Source organism: Drosophila persimilis, unplaced genomic scaffold (assembly GCF_003286085.1).
Source record: "Drosophila persimilis strain 14011-0111.01,24,50 unplaced genomic scaffold, DperRS2 tig00003933-arrow-pilon, whole genome shotgun sequence".
NCBI classification, from domain to species: Eukaryota; Metazoa; Arthropoda; class Insecta; order Diptera; family Drosophilidae; genus Drosophila; species Drosophila persimilis.
The window spans coordinates 571,947-591,392 of NW_020825706.1; the positions used below are offsets into that span (position 1 = coordinate 571,947).

Genomic DNA, 19,446 nt, shown 5'->3' on the forward strand with positions numbered 1-19,446 from the left:
AAAATCATAATTCATTATCTTTTTAATGTATATTTTATATACACAACAATTCATACATAATTATATTGTAAAATTAAAATAATAATAATTGCATTACAAATTAATAAAGCAAAAGAATACAAATTATATAGTACATTCATAAATCAAGTTTTCATAATTTTAAAGAAATGTTTTAAATGTAATTTGGAATAGCTAAAAAAATGTATACATCGGAAGCAACAAATCGCCATGGAAATTGTCTTCGTTGTTGGAAAAAAATGGAAACAAAATGAAATGCAAAATGCAAAAATTAAGGAAACACAAACCATTCAGATGATGTATCACAACCTTTCAAACAAGGATTAACAATCGAGAGCCAACGATTGCTCGAGGGGCTAACATTTCAAATCAAATTTCGACAATTGAGTTATGGAGGCCTTACTACACACTATGTATAAATGGATATCGCTTGATATATAGCTATATATGGCTAAACACGTACAAATTAGATTGCTTATGGACAAGGCAAAAATACAAATGCAGAATACACGAGAGGTTCTCAAATATCTCCACCTCAATAATGCACAAGGGTCTCCTCTTACGTTGCCGCAAGGATTGTATATAAATTATATCGTATATATATATTCTATTATGTTATATATTACTGTGCGTTCAAGTCTTAGCGGGTAAACAGTAACACCTAATGACTCTGACTCCGTCTCCCACAATGCATTCCTATCTCTATCTATTCCGATGGCTTGCGATTTGTGGGAGGCGGTGGCGCTGGCACCGTTGGCCTTTTCGGCGTTTGAAATGAGTTGGGCGAAATGGGTGTCGTTGCCTTGTCCTGGGGTTGCTTATTTTCCGGAGGCTGTGCCTGCAAGTTCTGCTGTTGCTGTTGCTGCTGCTGCTGCTGTTTCTGTGGCTCGACTGCAGTCGAGTTCTGTTCATGGTTATGGTTATGGTTCTCTTTGCCCGTAGGTGGAGCCTCCTCCCTCGTTCCATTCGTATCACAATTCTCCTGCTTTAGTTTCTCAAGAAAATGCTCCGTTTTATAACGCACGCTGCCATTGACATTATCAATTGTTGCCTGCGTGGGCGTGGTGGCTCCCTCATCGTCGCTCTTGCCATCATTCCTGGCTGCTGCTGGTCCCACTCCCAGCACTGCCGGCCGCTTGGGCAGCAGCGGCTTCTGGGGCAAATCTGGCTTCAGCTTGAAGCTTCCGATACTGTCCGTACTCTTGCGATCCGCTGTGGGCGAGGGCAAGTTGTCCAGGCCAAAGAACTGGGTGCGCGTCATGGGCACAGGCTTGGCGGGCGTCACAGGCGGTGGCGGCAGTGCCTCCAGCTGTGTGTTGGTTGGCAGGGTCACGGCGGCTGGCGGTACTTGAAATTGGGGCAAATTGGGCAGCGGCGGCTTGGCGGGCTTCTCCTGCTGCGTTTGCGGTGTTTGTTGCGGGAACAGCTCCTTGGCATGCGGCCGCTGGGGCGTCTGTGATGTTGTCATGATCGTGCTGCTCCCATTCGTGCTGGGAGGCGAAGGAGCATTCGGTTTCTGGCGGCGCAAAGTGCCATATCGTGGACTCTCCATGACTTCTGTGGAGGGAATGAGTCAATAAGTTAAGGGCATTGCTTCCTCTTATCGTATTCCACTTACCATTGTCATGTTTGTCTAGGTTCTCGTTGGAGGAATTCGATTTGCTCTTGCCCTCGACAAAGAGCTTCTGCCTCTGCAGCGTCACGTAGAACTCAACGTCGCCGGTGAAGAAGTAATCCCACTGGCTGATCAGCAGCTCCACAATTATGTTGGCCGCCGAGGAGCTGTTCACCTGCCCAATGTAGTCGGCCTGGGCATTGCTGCTCTTATCGATGCGGGGCCACAGCATGTTTGGCGACATGACAATCGCCAGGTTCTGTGAGCTCATCTTATTGTGCACCGAACGCTGCTGCACGAGGGCCAGGAAGCGTGTGAGGTAGCGCAGATTCGCATAGTTCTCCTTGGGCAGCTTCCCCAGTATAGCCTTTATCTCTGTCTTCCGCTCGTTCTCGCTGTGACGCTCTGCGATCCGTATAAAGTCCTTGTACAGGTTATAGGTGAGCAGCGGCTCGGGCAGCTCGCGCAAATAGAGCTTGAGTATGGAGCCAATGACATGGGGATCCTGGTAGTCCAGCGGCAGCGGTGTCTTCACATGCTGCGCCTCCAGAGCGTGCTTCATCCGTCTGAGCTTGGTGCTGGCACAGCCCACACGGAGCAGACCCTCCTCCTCCAGCCCGTTCTCGAGCAGACAGCAGCAACAGAGCTCAACGATATAGGAAATCTCCCGATGCGTCGACGTCAAATGCTCCTTGAGGGAGGTGCCAAAGCGCGACTTCTCCGTCGCCTGAATGGTGTCCTGGATGCGGGCCAGCGAGGCATTCACATGCTGCAACGCCCGCTCGTGATAGTTTCTTTGGTTGAGCACATAGTCCCGTATGCAGTTGACAATCTCATCCTCTTTGGCAATCAGCTCCAGCATCTGCGCGGCCCATGCATCGCGCTCCTTCTCCAGCTTCAGTGCGCACTCCTCCTGCTGGCTCTTGATGTGGTTCACCTTTGACGCCGGCTCATCCAGACGTATAGCCGCCTACAGGGAAATATATCAAACAAATGTGTGACTCTCTTTTCCTCATTTACTGATAAGCAAAGCCTCGAACCAGTCGTCACAATCCCATGTGCCTCCAAAGTTCAAGTATGGAAAATTATCTTATCTCGAGGGCCCTGCCCTGCCCTGCCCACGCCCACAAACTGGAAATAGTTTCGTATGCAGTCGGACTTCTTTATGACTAAGAGGAGAGATGCCGAGAGGCCTGTAAAAATAGACCTCGACCTCAACCGCGAATCCTCAATCCCAGCTGTTCTGCCGCTTCGAATCAAGGTCTTTGTTTCCACACACAAAGGGGAATGGGCATGCGGGCAGGCGTGTGCGTCCGATATTGCAACATATGTTCTCATGCCTATACTATATACGGGGGGAGCACTGACTAAGGTGGCTTTGACACCGTGTGGGCACCGTCGCCTCCCCCTGACTCATAAAGAAGCTTATGGAAACAGTTGCCGCGATAAGAAATGCAATTGATTCAGGTCGAAATGGAGTGTGCAACAGCCCTTCAAGAGAGAGTACAGGGAATAAATATGGGATAGAGATTCGTCTGTATGCAATTTATGCATTCATCACACTTTTCAGCTGCGATAATGATTCTAAAAATAAACACAAAACAGAAAACGTGACAAATAACTATACACCCGACAGCTATCTCTACAATAAACAATGGAAATCATCTAATTATGAATATTTGCTCTGTCTTCAGACCCAACGTGAGACTCTGTGAGTCACATCGACCTCTCGATGACCTACATGAGAGTTGGATTCCGATTCCATTGGCGCATGGCAAAAGAGAGCAAAACACACATTCCAGACACCAAAGTTAACACTTGCAAAGGCTGTATTTTGTGCATCGGATCCATGTCAGGGAATGCAATTAGAACCCAGGACGGTGGTTGGAGGGAGGGTAGAGCAACGTTGATTAGCGAATTATGGCAAGTGCCATACAATACACCTCTTATATTTAAGTAGAAGTATGAGTATATGGGCCTGTTTCCACTGGCGATAAGATTATCCGGAGCTAGCTGTGTAAATAACTTGCGTTTCAAATTCTCTGATAGGCCGTCGCCGTCGCCCGATTCGAATGGTCATCCATTGTGTCGCCTCAATTCCAATTATGATGTCACTACTGCTGGACAGACAAGGCATGTCAATGAACGTCTTCCGACACCTTAAACGGACTACAGACAACATACACCGAGCCGAGACCCACATCGACTAGTCATCCCCGACGTTTTCTTTATATGGGATATGTGTCCGTCGTGATTGTTCGCCAAATAAAACGGAAAGCAAAAAACAAGCAAAAACAATGACAATAAAAACTCAGAATTTGTCAAGTAACATTTTTGTTGGGTTGCCTACAAAAATATAACCGTTTGGTGACACACACTTGTGCGAAGAGTCTCCCCCTCAATGGGCAGAACCAATCGTATGTCAAGAAATTGGAACAGAACACCGAAAAGCCGTTCACTTCATTCTACTTCCATTCCATCCCATCCCACTCTTCATCCCTATACCCATTTCCATTCAGAGGCACAATGGCCCGCGATAAAGGCAATAACGAAAGAAACGACCCCGACAACAATCAAAATCATATCATAAAAATGCTGCAAAAGCCTGAACTCTAAAGCAACGAGGTTTGGATACCCTAAAGAAAAGAAATGGTCAAAGAAATGTAACATCAGGTGGCTCCGACCGAGGGGCGCTGACGCATGCTGCGGTCCCGTGCAGGCAAGAAAGATAGATGTTAGAATTAAATTGGAGGAAAATTAGAAGAATCCATTTGCATTCGAGACGAACAGAGATCTATGCCGATCTATGGCCTACTACAATTATAGTACCTTTGGAAAGAGTATTAAAGCCTAAGCGACAAATTCATACACACTATATAACCTCTATATATATGTATGTACGTAAGCGGACGACGACTTTTGTCGAATGAAACGCATGGCACAACAAATAACAATAGAACCTGACGTGAGATAAAGAAAGAACGAGCGAACGACAGAAAGAGAGAAAGAGAGCCAACAAAAGCAACAATAAACTGAAATTAAAAATTGATTGCTTCTTGGGCGCCGCAGACTTGGTTCTTGGCATCCGCTGATGCATGTACAGTGGTTCCATGCTGATTATGCAAGAGAATACTCTCAAAAGAAGGCTTCATTAGGGTGAGCGAGAGAGTGAATATTAAGATGGATACCAAGAAACTCTCAAGAACTCATTGACAAGTAACCTTATACCCTATCTAAAGGGAAGCTAGCCAATTTTGAGTGTTCCCTGTAGCTATCTTCACTGATTATATCAGCTATTATCAACCACTTCTTGTATTCTAAGAACCCCTTATTGGAGCTATAATCAAGATAGTTTGATTCTCCGGAAACTTGCAGTGTTTAAAACATGAAACCACTGTGCAACCACTGATGGATCGGATCTCCTTGTGGAGATTGAGATACACATGGCGGCAACTACCGGCGGCAGTTGTTTAAGCAATATTGATGTTCTTGTGCCGTCGTTTATCAGAGACAATTTCTGGAACGGGTAAGTGTGGTTCGGTGGGTCGGTCAGTCGGCTATCTCTCTGGGAGCCAGTCGAGCAGAGGTGGTAACTTTTGCTGCTCATTATTTCCATACTCAATTTCTTAATTAATTTAACAATCTCCCATTGCCATCTCTCTCGGGAAAGCGGAAAGAAACATTATTCATCACTCTCTGTCTTTCTTGGAGCCAAGTGTTTTTGTTAATCGTATTTAATGGAGAGTTAGATTTATGATCGGAAAGAAAAATAAAACCTTACCTCATGGCTGCGCTTCAGTGAGGTGTATTCCTGTAATGTTCGCGAGACATTACGCTTCAACGTTGAGATCTCTTGTAGTTCCTTATCCAAGATGTTTTTTAAACGCCTCACCACCTTGGTCTCCGTCTCCAGTTCGCTCTCGATGATGCACTCTGCGATTGTCTTCTCCAGCTCCCCTGCAATTGCGAAATACACACGAAAAATAAAGTACTACAATACAAACTTCGGCTAGATGATGCAAAGCTCCCGCTTGGAGTGGAGATGGGGAGTCGCCTCTATCTCTGTCGCTCGCTCGCAAGTGAGGAAGTCAATGCTTATTTAAGACCTTATCGCAGATCGGTAGCACCGAGACCAAGACGTTGGCGTGCCCGATGCCGTTGCCGTTGCCCGTTTCCAGTTCCAGTTGTCGGTGGGGGAGTTGCGGCGGCCCCCCTATTTTGGGGGAGGTGACAGGCAGCGAATACTCGTAGGTTGACGAGCGAGCTGAGTAAGCAAAATTGTGATAATTGTGTTGAGTGCCCCGGCGGCAGGCAACCCGGGGCTTAGCTGAACCCATTATAGAGGGAAAGAGGTCGACACGGAGACCGAAGACCGAAGACGACAGAGGCACTGGAGTATAACATTTGAGATAGATTCGCTTTGTGCTGTTCCCCTATGTGTGCGACGACGCTGAGAGGGAATTGAGCTGAATTGAAGCGCATCGTGGCTAACAATAAAGTTGCAAAAGGGTGGCCCCTTAAGTACAGTGGGTCAAAGCGTGTGAACGCAGTGCTATTCACTTTACACTGTTAAGAATTTCCGCATTCAAGGAAAGCCTTAAACCTTTGTACATATAATATTTTAAGATGTAAACCTTTGAAGATTTGTTCAATTATCACCACTTTTGAATGCATTTCTTTGAAGATTAGGATGTTCATTATAGAATTACCTTTGTTCGATTTCGATTACCCTCTAATAATGCTTATAAATGCAATGTAGGGCAGGCCCTAAACCTCCATAACAAGCCATGTTTCGATGGGAAATTAACTTGATTCACTTTATACCGCTTTGGAATCGATTTCCCTTGATTAAACCACTAATAATTCCCATCGCGTTTCAGGCACCGCTCCACCACACATCATCCCAGCAAACACGTATGAACGTGGAACGTGCGTGTCTAATCATGAACTTTATGTGGAAAACAAAGGCTGCACTGTATCCCTAGCAGAGCATTATACAACTAGAAACTGCACTTGAACCACTATAAGGGGTTGCAGCTGCAACTGACTCGCGTTCATGCTGCTCTTTGGCTCTTCTTTGGCTGCAACTGCAACTAAATTGCAATTGACGCACCACACACACACATATCTGCCAATATGTGGAATGCAAAATACAGCCAAAAAAAATAAGCAAACGAAATGAGTAATAGCGAAAGGGGGAGCGGAGGAGCGGCCCGCATATAATAAATGAAGAGCAGAGCAGAGTGTGTCCGATTATGACGATGATGTATGAATGAATCTCTGGCGTAACTTTTACTTTTTTCTGGGCAGGCCAGCACATAATTATTGGCATTTACTTTTACCGGGTCCGGGGTGTAACAAATTTAAATGAAATGCACAATAAATCGGTTAGAAAGAGGGCCGGAGCGGGGGCGAAATACAATATACAATAACTCAATAGCCAATCGGAAAGGCAAAACAAAAACTGTGTATAAATAGATACATATAGCCTAAACCGCAAACAAAAACAGCGAAAGCAGCGAAAAAAAAAGCCGTCATAATACAAATTATTATAATGATTAAAAAACGCGCAGGCCACAGCACAGCACAGCACAGTTTGAGTATATATCAAAAAACGACGCTGGATGTTGAGAAATGTAAATGCCACAAGGCCAAGCGCAGACAAGGCGAGGCCGCAAACACACACACACACACACATACACAGAAGCACTGGGGAGCACGCAAGCCCGTGACACAGTCACTCCATCCATAAGTATTTCGCTCTGCTGTCTATATATGCATATTTGCATATGCGCTTGAGAGCGATTATCAAATCGAATGCGTACCACGGTGCACCCGCCGGCGGGGCTCTTATCACAATCACAGAACAACAACACACACTTGTCGGGAGAAAGGGGAGGGGAAAAAAAACTAACCACAATTGGCCAAGACCTTCTGCAGGGGCATATCCTTGGGCAACTCTTTGGCAGACTCATCCAGGGCCTGGGCAATCTTGTAGTGACTGTTCTTCTTGGTCCGCTTGTCCTGCTCCTCGGTGGATACCTGGCCATTGCTGCTGCTGCTCCCCCCACTGCTGCTCAGTGCTGGCAATTTACGCACAATCTTCTCGATGGTATCACGATACCGGTCCACCTGCTTCTCGATGATCTCTAGCTCGGAATCTTTGCAGTCTGCTTTTGTTGATCTGTTGTTGGGGGCAAAGAAAAAGAATGGAAATATGCCGTTAGGTCATCAGTAGCAGCTGACTTGAGCGCCCACTTGGAGGCAACAACATCGTCAACGACGACGTAAGTGTAAACGCTGCGCTTTATTTTGGCATTGGAGTCGGGTTTTGTTGTTACATTCGTGTGTTGTTGTGATGAGGCAACACCTGCTGGCAGGCTGTTTGTCTGGAGAGCTGAGGTGTTACACACCTATCTACATAAGTAGCCGTCGGCGACGCTGCCCCCCCTTCTGTCCGTCGTGTCTGGCCTTTGAACTTACCTTGATAAATTTTCAGCCGCAATTTTAATCTTCGCGAATTGCCTCTTCATCTTGGCTATTTCTTGTATCCTCTCGCGTCTCCAACGTAAACTAAACTCTTTTTGTGCTGTGTTTTAATGTGTAATTAGCTATTGAGTAAATACTAAAAACTGACAAATTAGTCATTCGGTTTCCGTTGGTGTTGTTGTTGTCGTCGTCTTCGCTGGTGGTGCTGTGTCTCCGTTTGCTATTTCTGCTTCTTGCATCTGCTTCCTTACACAAACACACACACGCGAACGCACTTAATATATTATATTATATTTATTTAATATTTATTTTTTTCCACGCGCTGTTCCTTCCATTCCAGTGTGACCGCAGACTCGATAAGTCGATAACATATACCGTCGACTATCAGAAATATACCAAAATATACGGTCTCATTTTAGTAATATACCGTAAAAATACTGACAAATTCAAGTTCTATTATACATATTCCTCGTTTTCTTTCTTCCGTTGAATTTTACTAGCTATATAGAACATTTAGCCGTGCCCACATAATTTTATACGATTAATGAATCAATTTTCTACAAGATTGGATAGTTCTTAATCCTTGCTTTTATTGTATTTTGACTAAAACAGGGTTAAACCAAAATAGTTCAACAAAAATAAGAGTCGCAATGTTGCTGGTATTTGAAGACATGATGCGTGTATAGGCCTTTGTGCACCCTATTTCGTTAATTTTATAAGTAGATCAAACGCAATTTATTAAGACCTTTTCTCAAATTGATATTCTTTAGACATATTCAAGTACCTTATTCGTATCTTGTATATATTTATGTCGATCCTGATACCTACTGCGCCTTGGAAGACAAACGTATTTACAATTTTATAACATCCATTTCCCCCAGGGTATGTGTGCATGGAATGGGACTCATTGTTGTGAACCGGTTATGACGACTAATTCTTGGTTAATCTTTCTTCCGTCGAATATTCCCAGCTATATAGATCTCTCAGTTTTCCCAGACAATTTTATATGATAGCTGAATCAATTTTGATCAAGATTAATTATTTTTAAGTACTTGCATGTTTTTTATTTTGACAAAAACACGATTTCATCAAAAATGTTCAATGTCGCAGGTTGTGACGTCAATGTTGCTGGTATTTGCAGACTCATTTGTTGTCAACCAGGGTATGAACGTTTGTATACCCTATTTCGTGAATATTATATAAAGATACTGTTTTCCAAGCTGCTTTCAAATGTAATTAATAAAGGCCTTGTTTTAGATTGCATTTTTTTGGTCTATTCATGCATTTGATTAGTTATTTGTATATAAAACCTGATCCCTGTAGCGATTCTTTGTCTCTGTAAGAGGACCACTAATTGCAAAATATCGTTTAAAATAGATACTGACTAGTTTCTGCATTAATAGAGCATGGGATGAAACACATTTCCGCAATTCTATATCATCCATTTCCCCAGGGTATGTGTGCATGGAATTAGCAACATGTTTGTGTATGGAATGGGACTCATCTGTTGCGAACCGGGTATTGCCAAATCCGGATATTTCAAGCTATATAGAACTTTCAGCCATGCCCACATAGTTTTATACAATTAATGCACTTATTTTCTACGTGACTGGTTTATTTTAAACACTGGCTTTCGTTGGATTTTACATAAAAAAGGTTTTTGGCGAAAAAGATAAAAAAAAAGGTATGTGACTCATCGCTCGAGTATGGGCAATTGTATACCCTATTTCATTAACTTATTATGAAGATACTGTTTTATAAACTGTTTTAAAACGTAATTACTAAATACATTTTCTCAAATTTATATGTTTTAAACGTATCTATGCATTTGATTCGATTCATATATATATCCTGATCCCGATATTCATTCTTGGTCTCTGTAGGAATAATAAGCTGCAAAATATCGTTGAAATAGCTTTCAAAAAGAACTTGGAGCTATTGGAGCTTGAGATGACTAACATTTTCTCAATTCTATAATATCCACGTTGCCGCACGTTGTTCTATGGGTTAAAAGAGGAGGAGCCCTAACCGATTCAAAGAGAGCAAAAAGAGCCGAGTGGGCGTGCCAAATATACATTTTTTGAAAGTGAATGAGCTACAAGGATCTAAAAGCAATCCATTGGAATAAATTATGAACGGAAGTACGATTTGAAAGAGCGAACATTCAAAATACACCCTTTACTCTTAATCTATACTTTTTGTTCTTAAATTTAATAGATGAAATTGATAATATATATAAACCGATACCGATGGTCCGATTTTTCAAATTGGCCTTGCAGAGACCTGAAATAATTGCCAACAATTGTTCCTCTATTCGCCTCCTCTGGACTTAAGTCAATACTTTGGCCATCACCTCCTATATCCTGGTGGATGAATTCCAGCTGGTCCAGCGATTTTAGTTCTTGATCACCCATCTCTGTTAAATATGTTAAAATTATAAATGTGAAAATTGAGCGCCAAATGATGTGATATTAATTGGTTCGTATCATGCGATACGATATTTATCGATATCGATATATTATCGATAGGTTTTACAAGTAACCATACCATTCTGCGGCGCATAATTTGAAAGCAAAACAACAAAACATAAAAATGTATATTGAATTTGGTGAATACCGAAACGACGGGGTGAACATCGACGTTGTAATATATTTATATGAGGCATATATGTATGAACCATACCACAAAACAAGGAACAAAACATGAAAAGAGCCGAAAACCAAACGAATGCGGCCCAATAAGTGTGACGTTTGGACAGGAAAAACTCGACATAGAGCCAAACGGTGTCGTTCAATTGTATAAGACTTTCTTAGAACAGCAAGATAGAGGTGTGTAAATTAGTAAAATTAATATAATATTCTTCTGATAATATATCAATGTATTCAATTCAGCGGAAATCGTTGACACCCACGTTGAGAAGATGCCGCAAGTTGAGGAGCCGCCGCAAGTTGAGGAGCCGCCGCACATTGAGTAAAGTGAAGCTACAATAAATAAAATTAATTAAATTAAGGTTTATATTATTATATTATGTACCAAGGCGCCCAAAGCGCCGCCTCCCCGAATATCTTACTACTTAATATACATATAGGCCTTTGTAGGCCGTAAGTTTGAAGCAATTGAAGCTTAAATTTGAATTGTACAATTGCGACGCTCTCCTTTTGGGAGCTATTCTGGCGGCATCGAGGACACCGCACATCCTTGTCCAAGTCATTGAGGAACTTCAAGGTATATGTAATATACTAGTTCCATGGCTATCCAGCTTCTAGAGCAGGGCCATGTAACTTCGCTGAAGGAGTAACTGCTTCTGGCGCTGAGATTGATGTGGAATTTGTGGTGGAACATTAACGTTAAAATTAATGAACTGTAAACTAAATATTCATCTCAAAAAGTGATGACACATTTGTGTATATACCCGTGTAGGCACAATTATATTGCGCATTTATTAATAATTTACCTATTAGCTATTGGACACCAACAAACAAACAAAAAATGGCTTGACTAATCATCTTTGAAACCCAAACTAAACTCCTGTGCCTCACCTCCCTTTCGAAAGATTCGCACGTAGGCGGACTTGACGCCAAACTTCCAAATGGCAATGTAGGGCAAATAGTACGTGAGCAGATCCACCAGCCACACGCGAAAGTTCAAATACCACCGCACAATGGCATACTTGTGCAGAAAGGTGACAATAAACAGCCCGTAGCTGACGATCAGCCGATCCCATAGCTTCAAATCGTAGTAGTACAATCTCTGCTGTGGATCCCGCTTCTCCCCGACCCGATGGTCGAAACTGTAGTACTCGTAGCCCTTTACACAGGCCAGTCGCTTGGTGAAGAAGATATTAGCCCCAACTGAGAGCATTGTGTTGACGTGCCACAGTCCCTGGATAAGGGCCTCTGTCATCCGATAAAACTCCTCAGTTGTGTGCTCCAGCGCTGGCTCGTAAACTTTTCGCATAACTATGTCCAGGCGGGTCTTGGACTCGGCCCAGTTCCGACCGCAGATGTTGTACTCATCCTTGATGCCCAGTAAATAGCCCAGAACTCTCCACATATGGGTTGTGGCCTCTAGGAAATCATTATCGTACAGCTGTATGCGATGAGCTCCAAGGGTTATGAAGCCAATGAATCCAAACTGGGTCAGGGCCAGGTCCTTCTGCGTGATCTGCCCGGCTCCACGCCTGGCACACGCATGACTAGAGCGGGCATGGGCCTGTCTAACAGCCGCGATGCTGGTCCAAAACTTGCTCTTTCTGTCCGCCACGGAATTATTGTACCAGGATTGGGTATGGAAAATAGTGCGTACGTATCTTCGATAAGCTGTGAATGCAGTTGAAGATTGTCGCGTGCAGGCAAGTACTCGGAGAATCGAGGGCACGGCTAGAACGGAAATCAGCCCGGCCAGCATCCCCGCATTCATCACGAAGCGATATGTGCTAAAGTACCCTTGAGCGCTGCAGTAATCAGAAACGATGAAGGGAAATTATTAAAAAGTTACATACAATAACACAATTGCATGAACAGAACATTTGCGTGACTAACTAATTAACGTACCGCTTGAACAGCTGCTCATCGAACCATGGCGGAAGCTCCAACTCAGACCCGCTATCGCCCTCCTGGCTGCCGTCCTTCAGCAGGTGCTCCAGATACTGCTCCGCCTCGGCATCATTATGCCCATTATTGGGGGCCTGCGCTGAATGCATTTTCCCACTGGCCGCTGGAAAGACAACGCATACCAAAAACAAACTTAAGACCAGTCAAACATTACACAAGAGCTGAAAACAAACAAAACCGTCGAGTGCCAAGAGAGAAAGTTTCTTCGGCAGCGGCGCAGCGGGCCCATTCCACTTTACACTTACACGATTCATGCTCGCCGCTGTCCGTGGATACGCCATTCGTCATGTTGTCAAGTCAATTTGCAGTAGTTAATCTATTTGGCAAATCTACAATTGCTTGATATGGGCAAGTTTAGCATTATTTTTCCCGGGCTCTCGACGGGTGGTCGGTTGATTGCTCAATTTACGGCGCCTGCCTCGCGCCGCAGAGTGCTATGAACTGAATTGCAACGGCCACCGGCAGCCGAGGTTCAGTCAGCTTTATATGTGCTCAAGCAACCGTTTCCAGAGATCCACAGAGTGGCGCGAAACTGGTTTTGAATCATCTTATAAAAGTTTCCCGATCGTTTGTTTATGCAACTTTACACAGCGCACAGTCACATTTTCGTGACTGTCCAGTCGATAGTATCGCAAGCCTACAAAATTATCGATAAGTCGAGTTACATCTCTAGAACCAGCCGACGCGCTTGCAAAAAAAAAAAAGAGGAAAAAAATTCTTTCCAATTTTGCGCTGTCAATTCACTTGGTTTTAGAAGTCAGTTGTAAAGTACTTGTTAGTGCTCATTGCTGTGTGTAAAATTTAAGTAAAAAACTGAAGCGCGCGTACTTGAGGCAGTAGCAAGTGAGATACATTTTTTATCCCCGGCTTGTGCACGCGTTTTGCCGCTTTGGCTTCATTGTTTTGGCGCCCGATTTTTGCGACGCGTACCAAATTTTTGCGTTAATTATACTTTGTGCACACGTTCGAAATGGTGGATCGCAGTGATAATGGTAAGTTGAATATAATGTGAAATAAATTAAGGCTAATTTTGTGACTTATTTCCCAAGCGGCGGAATCTTTCGACGATGCCGTCGAGGAGCGTGTGATCAACGAAGAGTACAAGATATGGAAGAAGAATACCCCTTTTCTGTACGATTTGGTCATGACACACGCTCTGGAATGGCCATCCCTGACTGCCCAGTGGCTGCCCGATGTGACCAAGCAGGACGGCAAGGATTACTCGGTGCATCGCCTCATTTTGGGGACACACACATCAGACGAACAGAATCACTTGCTGATCGCCAGCGTCCAGCTGCCCAGCGAAGATGCCCAGTTTGATGGCTCGCACTACGACAATGAAAGAGGCGAGTTTGGTGGCTTTGGTTCTGTGTGTGGCAAAATAGAGATTGAGATCAAAATCAATCACGAAGGCGAGGTGAACCGTGCTCGTTATATGCCACAGAACGCTTGCGTTATTGCTACCAAAACCCCGTCGAGCGATGTCCTGGTGTTTGACTACACAAAACATCCCAGCAAACCGGAGCCATCCGGTGAATGCCAGCCAGATCTGAGGCTGCGCGGTCATCAGAAAGAGGGCTATGGCCTCTCTTGGAATCCTAACCTGAATGGTAAGGCAATCCTATTGTCTCCTTTGTGTATAATCTATAAATGTTGGTTCATTTTCAAGGCTACTTGCTCTCGGCCTCTGATGATCATACCATCTGCTTGTGGGACATTAACGCCACGCCCAAGGAGCATCGCGTGATCGATGCCAAGAATATTTTCACTGGTCACACCGCTGTTGTTGAGGATGTGGCCTGGCATCTGCTGCACGAGTCGCTTTTCGGTTCTGTGGCCGACGATCAGAAGCTCATGATCTGGGACACGCGCAACAACAACACCTCAAAGCCATCGCATACCGTCGATGCCCATACGGCCGAAGTCAATTGTCTGAGCTTCAATCCCTATTCGGAGTTCATCTTGGCCACGGGCTCCGCTGACAAGACTGTGGCACTGTGGGATTTGCGTAATCTGAAGCTTAAACTACATTCCTTCGAGTCGCACAAGGACGAGATCTTCCAGGTGCAGTGGTCGCCCCATAACGAGACCATTCTTGCCTCTTCCGGCACCGATCGTCGCTTGCACGTTTGGGATTTGTCGAAAATAGGCGAGGAGCAGAGCTCAGAGGATGCTGAAGATGGACCACCAGAGCTGCTCTTCATTCACGGCGGCCACACGGCCAAGATCAGCGACTTCTCATGGAACCCCAACGAGCCCTGGATCATTTGCTCCGTGTCCGAGGACAACATAATGCAGGTGTGGCAAATGGCAGAGAACGTATACAACGACGAGGAGCCCGAGATACCGGCTTCCGAGTTGGAAACAAACACCGCTTAAAGCATACATATACATATTTTCCCACACGACCAATTTTACGTTTTTCTCTCTGCTCCTGCTCCTGAAATCTAGCAGTGCTCCATCTTAATTTATACATATTACATATTTTTAGATCGAATTAAGTCAACTTTCTGTCAAAAGCAAACGTATGTTGTACGAATCTTTAATTAAAACCGGTCTTAAAAGAAACATATTGTAAAAGGCAATATATTGCAGTATTTCGAATATCAAATTCAAATTTAGTCCACGGTGTATTTATAGGTCTTCCCAAAGACCTGAATCTCTACATTCAAGGCCCTGACATCGGTGGTGTTTCGTCTTGAGATGATTTTCCCTTTAATGACATCGCCCCAGCTCACTTCCTGTGGCTGATCAATGAAGAACACAGTCTGTTTCCAGTGCGTGGTCGTGTGATAGGGCGATGTGCTGAACATGACCTCGCGTGGCAGCTCAAAGAACGTATCAAAGAAACCCACAAAGGCTGACAGCCGACCCGCCTGTGTGCATTTCAGGCTGAACTCGTACGTAAAGTTGGAATAATTCAGATCGACGGTCATCATATCGAAATTGGCTATTTGCTCGGCCGCTGTCAGCACGTACCGGGGATCCACCGCCTGCATAAGCGGCTCTTCGATGGAGCGTTTGGCCAGGTCGCGCATATTGACGCCATACACATCGGACCAGAACTCCACTTGCTCGGCATAGAGCTTGTCATTGCCATAGCCCATCAGGCTAAGCGAGCATCGATTGGGCAGAATGATGCCATTGGGATTAAGATGATGCTCGCGGGCATAGATGATGCTATCCAGCATGGACTCGTACAGCAAAAAGTAGCCCATCCATTCGGAAATGATGATGTCGTACTTGGCCTCGGGCAATTCGGTGTCCTCCAGCCGTCCCTTCACCAGCTCAACGTTCTTTACATTGTTTTTCCTACGAACAGAGGGATTTATTAATCAAAATTACAAAAACAGATAAACTTGAAGCATACCTGACAATGTCCATGGCTGTGTAGACAATCTCAGAGTTGTCAATGCCGACGATGCGAGAGGCGCCCGCCTGTGATGCGAATATGGAGAGAATTCCCGTACCGCAGCCCACATCCAGCACCGTCTTGCCGCGCACATCCTCCGAATTCATGAGCAAAGCGGAACGGTAGCTGTTGGTTCGCACCCAATCGCTGAGCATTTCGTGATGGATACCAAAGTGGGAGTAGCTGTTGAAGTACTCCTTATCGAGTAAGAGATTATTGCGCGGCAGATCCTTGGTGGCGGCGGCCTTATCCCTGCTATCGCCCTCATGGACCCTCTGCAGCAGTTCCTTATAGTCCTTGCGCATCCGCTCCATGTCCTCGTTGGCCTGCTGCAGCAGCTTGGATTGCTCTGCAATGCGCTGCAACAACTCGGGCACCGTCACAGTCTCTGTTTCAGTCTTGAGAACTTCATAGTCGTAGCACAGCCACGGCTCGTACTCCACGGGCTTCAGATATTTCTCATCGTCCCACAGGATCTTCTCTGTCGAGAGCAGTTGCTCGGCGCTTATCTTGCAGACCCTTATGTAGTTGATTAGCTTGATGAAGGAATACTGATCCATTTGGAATTTCTTTTGAAGCTGCGACAGATTGACTTTGTGGCTGCTGTCCAGGTGGTCAATGGCAGCGCCTATGCTGGGGAGGGCCTCTGGGCAGAAGAGACAAGTGGTTTGCTCCTCGCCCTGGTCCTTTTCATCGTCTTCGTCATCCATGTCATCATAGTCATCGTCATCGGAGCAGGAATCCGCCGGCTCCTTTGCCAGTGCTTCCTCCGCCTGGGATTTGGCTGCTGTTCAAAGACAATTTTGTTTGATTTTGTGATACCTTCTAGTGACCAGCGCTGCCTTACCTGGGGAATCGATCTCTTTCATGTTTGTTTTGAATATTTGTTAATAAAAAGTTTCCAGCAATCGTACAAAACGTTTAATAAATAAAAGGTTGTATGTTTACTTCCGCCAGCACGTGCAAAACAGCGGTATTAGGGATGTTATTGATATATCAGTTGATATATCGCGCCTTCTGTGGCCAGTGTTGGGAAATACTGCCCAACAGCTGTTCTAGCACCTATAGCCCTTGCATAATTTCTCGTTTACAAATATGTTGCAGGTATTTAATCCAATTTATTAAATAAAGCTATATTTAATTACAATAACTCTGATTTCCAGGTGTTGAAGACTTTACGATGGGCACAACCTGTGCGGGCGCTATCATCTGTGACCACCAGCAGTGCAGCAACGAATGTTACAACTACAGCATCCGTTCCGGAGCCGGATAAACTTTTCAGCAAATTGGAAATCGAGCTCCGCGGCGTCGATCCGGCCGTGCTGAAGAGCTATACCTGGTTTGCCACCACCGCCGCAGACCATTTAGGCATTGAGAAGGGCAAGTGGTAAGTGGGGATACAAATCAAATCAGTTAGATCCGAAAGAAATCGCGATTAATTCAACAATGTCCACCCACAGCTGGTCCCCACGCAAGGCAGACCACGAGCGCATGACACTGCTGAAGTCGGTGCACATCTACAAGAAGCATCGTGTGCAGTACGAGGTGCGAACGCACTTCCGGTACATGAATTTCCACAAGCTGACAGGCTCCACCCTGGACACATTTCTGGAGTATATTGAACGCAACCTGCCCGAAGGCGTGGCGCTGCAGGTGTCCAAGACAGAGCTCCAGCAGATGCCCGAGCACTTGCGCCAACCCCCCGAGCAAGTTTAGCGCAGCCTGAAAGAACTCTTAGCCAGTAGGACGCAAATGTTATTAATAGTTTTTTACTTGGAGCCCCTTGTCGGGGGCAGTTATGCGGCCATTCAAGTACGTATTTCAACAGCGGCATCCGCGATGAGATTAGGCTGATCAAAAACAAAAATAAATTGAAATAGAAGAACAGCAATCGTACCCATAAACCGAACTAATAAGCGATCGCACTCGGAGCCCCACCCGCGATTAACGGAGATAAGTGTTGGGCCAAATATTGAAATAAAATTGTTAGCTCGACTTAGTTGTCGTATCTTGACACACGCACACAGTGGCACCTGGATACGGGCCCCCACTTGAAGTAAGGGCAAACAAAATCCGGACGGCTGCCCGCTAGCTCCTCAGTAGCGAGGCCAAGCCGAACGGAAGCGGATCAGCAACAACATGCGCCAGGGATACTTCTTGCAGGCCGTTATGGCCATAGCCATACTCTACAGTTGTTTGGAACCAGCCGAGTGCTTATACGAGAGTCAAATCCTTGCCTTCCTGGAAGAGTTCCGCATGCGTATGTGCCATCCCATACCAAATTTGGGTTTGCCCGCGCTAGATCCTTTCGTTCTTGGTCCTGGCCAGACGTCTATGAATAACAAATACCTCATAGAGTAAGCAACATAATGATTAGTCCGCTGACAAGTTATTTAAACCACAAATTTTTAGCTTTACTGGCTCCATCGATGACTTCCAGTTGCACGGAGTGTCCGATTTTGAGGTTCCTACACTTACCCTTAATCCCGTGCCGGGTCTGAAGAGCACCATCCAGGTTAACTTCCCATACACCTACTTCAAGTCCCTGTACACCGCAAAGGGATCGCTGGCCTATATCCTAAATCTGGCTGGTGATGGCAATGCAGAGTAGGCATATGATTTATTTTAGCATCAAACTCTTCACTTATTAGCCCTTCGCTCTCTTTCGTAGAGCCTTCATCAAGGACTTTTCATTCCTGATCTCCTTCAGGCTGAGAACTCTCTCACCCCTGGGTATCACTTCACTGCAAATCGAGCTTTATTTGGGTGATTTGAAAATCAACTTTGAAAACCTCCTGGAGGAGGACCGCATCGATGATTTTGTGCATTCCCTTGTCAATGAAATGGGCGTGGAATTGCTAGACGATGTCTGGAGCTACGAACAGGGAACGGTGGTTGCCAAAGTTCAAACGGTGGGTGTACCTTTTGGGTGCTTTAAAAGACAGTCCACTCATCCTATCTCTCCATTCCGATTCTCTTTTGCAGCTGGTCAACAACTTTTTGGGGCAATACTCTTTGCAGGACATACTCCAGATCATAGCTGGTGGCGGAGGAGGAGAGGGCGGTGAAAGCAAGCCCATATTCGAGGGCGTCGAGCCCAACTGCAAGCTTGGATCTGAATCAATACTCGACTAAGACTGAAATATATGAAATAGTTTAGGAAATAAAATATGTAGTTACCTATGTATAGAGATACAATTATCCTCTCAAAAGAATTGATAAATGTGATGGAAATGGAAATAAGGCACTTGAGTGTTAGAACCGTTATGAACCGTTTGACGTTTTAGCTATATTTACTT

The 19,446-nt window shown here is 44.9% G+C and overlaps 6 protein-coding genes and 1 long non-coding RNA gene across 9 annotated transcripts; 3 read left to right on the plus strand and 4 right to left on the minus strand.

Annotated features, from left to right (window-relative positions):
- Positions 1-599: 599 nt before the first annotated feature.
- LOC6594095 (rho GTPase-activating protein 92B) lies at positions 600-8,416 on the minus strand. The gene is made up of 5 exons (XM_002019651.2): positions 8,117-8,416; positions 7,549-7,817; positions 5,415-5,590; positions 1,637-2,603; positions 600-1,575 (listed from the first exon to the last, which is right to left on the minus strand). The coding sequence occupies exons 1-5, from the start codon at positions 8,164-8,166 to the stop codon at positions 725-727; spliced, it is 2,313 nt and encodes a 770-aa protein (XP_002019687.1). The 5' UTR covers positions 8,167-8,416; the 3' UTR covers positions 600-724.
- On the minus strand, positions 3,445-5,407 carry LOC113567255. Of its 2 annotated transcripts, none has more exons than XR_003409380.1 (2): positions 3,818-5,407; positions 3,445-3,750 (listed from the first exon to the last, which is right to left on the minus strand). It is a non-coding gene; the product is annotated as an uncharacterized LOC113567255 (long non-coding RNA). The 2 variants fall into 2 exon arrangements; XR_003409379.1 differs by having other exon boundaries at positions 3,811-5,407.
- Positions 8,417-11,529: 3,113 nt separating the features above from the next.
- LOC6594096 lies at positions 11,530-13,217 on the minus strand. The gene is made up of 3 exons (XM_002019652.2): positions 12,981-13,217; positions 12,676-12,838; positions 11,530-12,575 (listed from the first exon to the last, which is right to left on the minus strand). Exons 1-3 carry the CDS (start codon positions 13,021-13,023, stop codon positions 11,621-11,623), a joined length of 1,161 nt encoding a protein of 386 aa, XP_002019688.1. The 5' UTR covers positions 13,024-13,217; the 3' UTR covers positions 11,530-11,620.
- A 286-nt stretch (positions 13,218-13,503) lies between these two features.
- On the plus strand, positions 13,504-15,303 carry LOC6594097 (probable histone-binding protein Caf1). Its single transcript, XM_002019653.2, has 3 exons — positions 13,504-13,727; positions 13,785-14,345; positions 14,405-15,303. Exons 1-3 carry the CDS (start codon positions 13,706-13,708, stop codon positions 15,112-15,114), a joined length of 1,293 nt encoding a protein of 430 aa, XP_002019689.1. The 5' UTR covers positions 13,504-13,705; the 3' UTR covers positions 15,115-15,303.
- Positions 15,243-17,069, minus strand: LOC6594098 (protein arginine N-methyltransferase 1). Of its 2 annotated transcripts, none has more exons than XM_002019654.2 (3): positions 16,995-17,069; positions 16,106-16,934; positions 15,243-16,047 (listed from the first exon to the last, which is right to left on the minus strand). In XM_002019654.2, the coding sequence occupies exons 1-3, from the start codon at positions 17,014-17,016 to the stop codon at positions 15,354-15,356; spliced, it is 1,545 nt and encodes a 514-aa protein (XP_002019690.1). In that variant the 5' UTR covers positions 17,017-17,069; the 3' UTR covers positions 15,243-15,353. The 2 variants fall into 2 exon arrangements, with proteins under 2 accessions (XP_002019690.1, XP_026850341.1); XM_026994540.1 differs by having other exon boundaries at positions 16,106-16,931; positions 16,995-17,054.
- Positions 17,070-17,215: 146 nt separating this feature from the next.
- On the plus strand, positions 17,216-18,142 carry LOC6594099 (28S ribosomal protein S10, mitochondrial). Its single transcript, XM_002019655.2, has 3 exons — positions 17,216-17,251; positions 17,311-17,534; positions 17,608-18,142. Exons 1-3 carry the CDS (start codon positions 17,243-17,245, stop codon positions 17,861-17,863), a joined length of 489 nt encoding a protein of 162 aa, XP_002019691.1. The 5' UTR covers positions 17,216-17,242; the 3' UTR covers positions 17,864-18,142.
- Positions 18,143-18,217: 75 nt separating this feature from the next.
- On the plus strand, positions 18,218-19,390 carry LOC6594100. The gene is made up of 4 exons (XM_002019656.2): positions 18,218-18,504; positions 18,560-18,754; positions 18,819-19,059; positions 19,133-19,390. The coding sequence occupies exons 1-4, from the start codon at positions 18,287-18,289 to the stop codon at positions 19,280-19,282; spliced, it is 804 nt and encodes a 267-aa protein (XP_002019692.1). The 5' UTR covers positions 18,218-18,286; the 3' UTR covers positions 19,283-19,390.
- The last annotated feature ends 56 nt before the right edge of the window (positions 19,391-19,446 follow it).